Below are 7631 nucleotides of genomic sequence, written 5' to 3'. Positions count from 1 at the left end.
TGTGTGGGGTGGGGGGGTGGGGGCTTGTCAGATTCTGGTATTGTTCTCTTTTTCTAATTCAGTTCGTCCCCCATCTGTCTGTGGCTCTCAGCTCTGAGCTCATTGGTTCCTACTGAAGATGGAAATCTTTGAAATACCTCACACATATAAAGATTAACTTGGTGCTGGCCTCAGTGGCCTGGGTTCAGGTCCAACCTGTGGCCCTTTGCTGCGCATCATCCGCTCTCTCTATCTCTCTATCTCTCCGTGGCTTTCCTGTCTCTCTCTCACTGTTGCTTTCTGAATAAATGTGAAAAAACAAACAAACAGCAGGAAATAGTGAATTTGTTGAGGACCACTGGCTGTGGCGGATTAATCAACATTTGGTGCAACTGGACAGTGTGTAGGACTGAATCAAAGTAAACTACAGTGTGTGTGTTCACGGTGATGAAGGAACATGTCACCCATGTTTTACTTGTTAGTAGGAGATGTTCACTGTGTGGCTTACAGTGGGGAATACAGTGCTAATAATGCTAACAATACTAACAGTGGGTGGACAGCAGCTGATCAATAACATCTGACTGTATTAAATAACCCTGATGAAGCAGTGCATGATGGGACAGTGGTGGGTCCTTCCATCTGAAGTCTGGTCAGTTTCCCACTGTCTGAGCCTCGGATCAATAAACTGTATTGATAGACTCAGTTCTGGATCTATAAACTGTTAAGTGTCAGCTGGAGGACACAGACACAGTGTGTGCTGTCTCTTATACACATCTATTCACTGTGTCATTCATTTTCCTCATTTCAAAACCTTTAGTTTACTTTCATACATGACAAAAAAAGCACAAAAAAAAACTTTATTGATGACTTGATTATCAAACTAGTTGCAGAACATTTTTCTCTAATCAACTAATGTTTGCTGCTCTGAGCTAATAAAGTGATGTTTAAATTCGGTGCTTAAATGTAATTCCTAACGTCCTCTGTCTGTCTTCCTTGTCCGACAGACGCAGACCCGGTGGACTGTCTGGAATCGGTGCAGAGGTTTCAGGATGGGCTCCACGAGGCCCTGCAGGAGTACGAGTCGTCCCGCAGGGAGCAGCACCGGACAGGCCGGTTGTTGATGAGCCTCCCCCTGCTGCGACAGGCTGCCGACCGAGCCGTGAAGGCCCTGCTGCGCCTGCACCGCCACCGCCACGTCCCCCTCCACAAACTGCTGCTGGAGATGCTAGACGCCAAAGCCTGAACGTTTCCTGCCTGTCCTCACTCTGAGACCAAATCCAGCTCCAGGTCTGCTCAGGTCCATCAACGTTGGACTGAAGACTTTTGTCAGACTGATGCAGAAGCAGTTAGGAACCAGACCTGCAGCTCCACCTCATGTTACAGGTAGATGAAGGACTAGGTAGTAAGTTAGTTAGCTGGACTTGCTGACTTACATTAGACCACAGTTTCATTACACTTTAGATCATATTTTTGGTTTGGGAAAATAAAGATGCCACCTTCAGGGACCAGACACGGTTCTTTACTGCTGATCAGGGGTCAGTGATTTGAAGTGTTTTACTGTCATGACAAATGTGACCAGAGAAAACTCACAAGCAACCAGAGACAGAACACACTGCTCCACATCTGTTCACAGCTGGAACCAGACCTTCACCATCATCATCATCTACACAATTTGTCATGTCATAAAATTCACATTTGTGATCTATTTTTGTAAAAGAAAACAGATATTTTTGTGTGGATCATGTTGTGTTTACCTTAAAGGTGACAAAGACATTTTCTATCAGTATTGATTTTTTATCGGCTGCTGATTAGTTTCATTCAGTGAGCTGAAGATGTTTTGCTGTTAACTAGTTTACAGAGTGAAATAAATGCTTTTGGAGTAAAACATGATGGTGTTTTAATTTCCAAATCATTCCCATGACATCTCCTTGAGTCACTGCTTTTAATTTTTTATACAAAGTCTGTTAGAAAAACTTGTTTGGTTAGTAAACATGGTTACAAACTGTCTGATGCATCTGTCACAGCTTTCCATACAGTGCTGATCTGAGACCAGCTGTAACAACTGTCTCACTACATTCACTATGAGCTGTTTACATAACTGAAATTCAATCACTGAGCAGGAAACAAACTGAGCATTGATGAACAGCTCAGAGCCACAGAGAGACTGACTGATGCTGCATTTTGAAATGATCACAAGGGAAAGTTTATCTGCATCTATTCTGATGATCAAATAACTGTTTAACTTATTACTCATGCCTTTGTTTCAGCTTCTGCAGTGTGAGGATTTTCTGCTTTTCTGTTGTATGTCACAGTAAATTGAGTCCGTCTGGACTTTTGAAGAAAGACATCATGAAGCTGAAATAGACATTTTTCAGTCTTTTCTGTAATTCTACAGACCTAAGGATTAACAGATAACGAAACACTGTCAGTTAGAGCTTTAAAACAACTGATCAACTGCTTGATTTTTTTATATTTTCTATTTTAACAAATATTTTTTAAAGCTCTGTGGCTCTGAACATTCACATCACAGGCTGTAGAACAAACATTAGATGCATAAACAGACAAACTTAGGGTTTAATGCTGAGAACGTGTGTTTAAATTGAGATGAGCCCATGGAGACTAGAGAAACAGTCAGACATCACTCTCAGCAGTAAGACAGGAAAACAACAGGACAGGAGGTAAAACCAGTGTCAGCGTTATAGGAGGTGGACTCACGAGAGGAGTGGATGGAAGCAGACTGTTTCAACAGGAAGTACTTCAAATTAAAACAGGAAGACGGTGGAAGAAACATAACACGTGGACAGTCTGAAAACTTAATTTTAAGGCTCCATATTTTCCTAATAAGCTCCCTATAATTTCTTTGGAAGTTTCCAAGAAAGAATGAATCTAGCATCAAACTAATTGAGGGTCTCTGCAGGTTCTCCAACTTAATCACACAGAATGTTATTTAACAGCTGTTTCACAATTATGAAAGTATGATGCAAAACCAGTATGGACAATATGACCTAGAATTATATATTTTTGGGTCCTTCCCAGCTGCATCTCACTATATTTACTAATGATCTCATTAATTAAATTAACATTACATGGAACAGGACAAGAGGCAGAAACCTGGTGGATTGATTAACAAATGAAAGAAGATGAATTGATTTCAGTGTTTGTGAACACTGACGGTCTGAGCTTATGACCGCCGTCCTGCAGCAGTGACCCACTGTGTGTTTAGAGGTTGAGGGCCTCCGACAGCAGTAACAGATTTAACCCTCTCTAAACCTGCTGAGGAAACTTTAACACAACAGAGTAGAAAATATCTGTTACAAGTCCTGTGTTGAAAGTTTTACTGAAAAGCCCAAAAGCATTAGCATTGAAATAATTTAATATTGAAATACTTGAATAATGCTTATTAATTGCAGATACAACACAATACTAATATACCAAAATTACTCATTATTTGTTCATCACTTTAACGGATTTGAGCTGATTTCAAAATCACTTTCTATTCTGCTGGGTCATTTGTGAATGTCTTCCCAGGATCAATAAAGTTTTTTCTTAATGAATAATAATACATCATTATTTATTTGTTGATTATATTATATATTATTTCATTAATCTGAATATGAAAAGTATTAGTGGAGGAGTTAATAATACATTTTAAATAATGAAAGAATACTGAATCAATGTTGTTGGGGTTTAGATGGTGCAGTTCTTCCTTTTTTCTCTGTGATTAATAGAAGATTAATTATTAGGAAAATACAGAGCTGTAAAATAAAGCATCAGACAGTGAAGAATGGACTGAATACCTGTTTTTTTTTTTGTCATCACAGTGTGAATTTATAATTTAGTTTGCTGAACTACCAAAATGCAGGATACATACAAATTTAAAATATAAAGCTTCTATAAAAACTTTTTTTTAATTAAAATCACAGTCAGAAGAGGAACAGATAGAAGATTCTGGTTAGAAAGACTCATCTGTTGGTTATAAAATGCTACAGAAACAAAGATAGCCCGACTTCTGTCTGTCAGTCAGGGGCAGTGGAACAAGCTGAAGATATAGAACAGGATCTGTATTTCCCTCTCTTTTAGCTCTGTGTTTGGTCTCCACCAGCTCCTGAGGGAAATATCTTTTTTAGCTGGTGAATGTTCCACTATGTTCACCAGCTGCTCGCTGACTGTGTCTGTTCTCATACAGCAGAGATTTACCACAAGTCAAAAGTTTTGAAACAGTGGATCTATGATTTCAGACACAAAGAGGCGACAGCAGCTTCTTGTTTCTGGCTGACGATCATGGATTTACTTTTCTTTTAATGCAGGATGAAGACAGAAACATTTGACAAACCTGGTACCTGTGACCTAATGTAACACACACCCGGTTGTAGTTAATGGAGCATAAACTTCACCAAAATAAACAAAGTAAAACCAGAACTAACCCATGAGACAACAACAGGACTGTTTCTTTATTTGCCCCTACATGAAATAATCAGAATCATCAACTGGTGAGAACAATCAACAGCTTCCCACCCAACTGGGATACTTCCTTTTCGTACCATTCGGTTTCCACCAACAAAAAGCCCCTCCTCTGGTCTGAGTGACTAACACAGAGGGGCCTCGACACACACGGACTGATCAGTGTTGACCAACACAACTTAAGTAGAAACTTTTTTTCCCTATTCAATTCTTCCTTCTGTCAGAGCTCTGTGATATCAGACTGTTAAAGCGTACATGTTTTTTTAATGTTTAATATAACGTTATCTATGCATTCGTAATTTTTCTTTTTTTTTTTTAATATAAAACGGTGTGGGTTCAATCTGTCTAATCTGGCCACACAACACTGATTTCTGTAGTTTTTTTCTGTTGTTATCTCAGGTGTTAATGTCATTGATCGTCAGCTGGAGGTCAGAAGCTGTTTTTGTGTCTTTATGTCTGAAATCAATGATCCACTGTTTCATAAATTACTGTGAAAATTGATGGTAAATTTGTTACCGTTACTATAATCTGTACATATCTGGGATGGGGTTTAGCAAATGGTTACTGGCTTCAGAACTAAGAGTGAGCCCTTTAACATTAAACTGAGTTAGTTGATTTATTGATAATGTAAAAATATTGATCAGTGCAGCTTCAGTTAAACAGTTAGAGAGACGTTTAGCCGTTTTTTTGGTGGTTCAGATTCATTTCTGACATTATTTCGTTAGTCTCAATCTTGGAAACAGCCATCCCACATGTGGCAACCAAGGCGACACTACTTGACAGGTGATTGGCTACTCACTCAGACCTGCCACTTGTTTCGGCTTCAGGTCTCAACATGCGACAGAAATCCAAACCTGCTGAAAACAAGGTTCCAGCTCTCAGGACCAACTCTGTCTTTTCTGACAGGAAATACTGAAGCTTCTCAGTCTTCCTCTGATTTGTTCTGAGCCTCTGAATCTCAGCCAGATCAGCCAATCAGAAGCTGGTCTCATTCATGTGTGGTTTGGGGCTGGTGGAAGGGGCGGTGGCGGGGCTATCTGGACTCGTGGGGCTCTCAGGTGATGCCGGGACATCAGCAGGAGATGCTGCAGCGCCGTGGCGAGGTGAGACAGGGGTCTGAGACCAGGTTGGGCTTACAACTGGGGGGGGGGGGCTTGTTGGGGAAGTGGGCGTGGCCCTGCGTTGTGATGAAGATAACGGTGATGATGACAGTGATGAAGGTGTTCCAGGTGAATGGCGAGCACTGGGTGACACAGAGAAAGTGGTGGGGGTCCTGTGGCTGAATCTGGCCTCTAACTCGCTACACACAGCTAGGCTCCGCCTGATGCCCTCCGACCCCGCCAGGACCCCAAACCCTCCAGCTGCCTCTGAACCCTTAGCGAGCTCCTGGCAGCGCTCCACAAAGCTCCCTCTGCGGACAGACCCCCACTCTCTGTCCCGGTCCAGGTGTCTGTGGGGGCGGGGGCTGGCGGCCTGGTTGGGGCTGGAGATGGAGCTGTGGGTGTAGGCGGGGCTGGGGAGGGATGGGGTCTGTGGTTCGGCTCCGGGCCCAGCTGAGAGGTTCGGGTCTCGGAGAGGTTTGGCGAGCGGCATTGGGGGTGGAGCTTGTCGGGGGAGACTACTGTATAGTGAAGCCGACGAACTCGAAACTCCTGTCCCTCGTCCTCCTCCTGCAGAATGAAGACGCTCCACCCTGAAGCCGTCACTGAGCTGAGAGTGAAGACTGGAAGACAGGAAGTCACCAGAGTCAACAACAAAAACAAATATCATTCATGTAATATGATGATTTAGATGAAAACTTGATATCCATTATGTAATTATTACAATATAATTGTCATAATGAAGTTACCTAAACACTAAAATATGCAACTAAATATAATATGTACACTAATAATAATGTAGTTTCTGACTGTTAAAAGTTAATGGAACCAAAACAGACATTTGTAACTTCAACACCAAAACTCAGGAAATGATGCTGCTGAAGTCACTTTGCTGAAAACTGTAAATATGTTTTATGAGAGATAAACGCAGGTTAGATATGAGTTAAGTTCTTTAAAAGTGGGACATTCTGGGCAAAAGTGTTGAGAAACACTGTGGTCATGTAACAGGACCAGGTGAGAACCTAGTATCTGTCTGGACCGTGTATGGTCAATGTGTGAAGTGTATAGGAGCCGCTGTATCTAGTGTCAGCTGGTTTCAGTCTCCAGATTTGTCACTAATTGCTTTTATGAAACAATCTTTAACTCTAGCATCAAATGCTCTAAGTTGTCAACACTGCAGACTGTAAACGCCACCTTGAAAGAGCAATGGCAAATGAGGAACCTCAACTCAGTCAGTCAGTCATTGTTTACAGCCCTGCTGGCCCTGCTCTGGTGGTCCAGCCAAAAATAAAAAACCTGTATAAGATAGTCTACAGGTTTCAAGCGATATACTGTATAAATTCCAACTCTTAAAGCTAATGTTACGTAGGTGGAGAGAGGCGGCAGGATGGGATGCGCCTTATACCAATTAGGGCCTACATGGATGACATGACAAGTACTTGAGAGACTTAATAAAAACTTAAAGTGGGCTAGTATGAAAATCAAGCCTAGTAAGTCTAGAAGTATCTCAATAAGCAGAGGGAAGTTAAGTGATAGGAAGTTTGTAATGGACGAAGAGGAAATTCCATTAATTAGGGAAAAATCTGTAAAGAGTCTAGGTAGGTGGTACAAGGCAGACTTGAATGACGGAGAACAGGTAGTGCAGTTTCGGAAAGATGTTGCTGAGGGACTGGATAGAATAGATAAGTCAGGGCTTCCAGGAAATTTGAAGTTGTGGTGTCTGCAGTTCGGGTTATTTCCCAGGTTGATGTGGCCACTGTCTGTATATGAGATTCCATTATGTTTTGTGCTATTTTCTGTAGCACAAGTTTCATGTGATTACCTTAAATAAATACAGGATGCACTTGATTTCCATAAATTGTGTGTGTGTGTGTATACCTGCAGGTAGAGGCTCTAGGTGTACTGTCAGGTGTTCTGGTCAGAGCCAGGTCACACTGGTCCAATAGCTCCAGCAGCTCCTCCTCGGTGGGCCCGCCCAGTGCTGTGAGACAAACAATCACATCACTCACTGACGGAATCACAGAGGGTTAATCACACACACACACACACACACACACATATATATATATATATATATATATATATATATAT

The 7631-nt window shown here is 41.6% G+C and overlaps 2 protein-coding genes across 2 annotated transcripts in view; one reads left to right on the top strand and one right to left on the bottom strand.

The window, feature by feature from the left end:
- esrrd (estrogen-related receptor delta) overlaps positions 1-1342 on the top strand; it is a 7672-nt gene extending 6330 nt beyond the window's left edge. Inside the window, exon 8 of the mRNA XM_023400652.2 lies at positions 984-1342. Within this exon, the coding sequence (XP_023256420.1) occupies positions 984-1222 (239 nt within the window). The 3' untranslated portion in view covers positions 1223-1342. The remainder of the gene's footprint in view (positions 1-983) is intronic.
- A 509-nt stretch (positions 1343-1851) lies between these two features.
- Positions 1852-7631, bottom strand: part of shkbp1 (SH3KBP1 binding protein 1) — a 15049-nt gene continuing 9269 nt past the window's right edge. Inside the window, exons 16-17 of the mRNA XM_087172433.1 lie at positions 7419-7548; positions 1852-6163 (exon numbers count right to left, since the gene is read on the bottom strand). Of these exons, the coding sequence (XP_087028559.1) occupies positions 5416-6163; positions 7419-7548 (878 nt within the window). The 3' untranslated portion in view covers positions 1852-5415. The remainder of the gene's footprint in view (positions 6164-7418; positions 7549-7631) is intronic.

This window comes from Seriola lalandi, unplaced genomic scaffold (assembly GCF_002814215.2).
Source record: "Seriola lalandi dorsalis isolate HSWRI2012SDOR001 ecotype SW California unplaced genomic scaffold, Sedor1 jcf7180002052783, whole genome shotgun sequence".
NCBI lineage: Eukaryota > Metazoa > Chordata > Actinopteri > Carangiformes > Carangidae > Seriola > Seriola lalandi.
The sequence above is the reverse complement of the archived record's forward strand: the minus strand, read 5'-3'. Positions and strand labels throughout refer to the sequence as shown.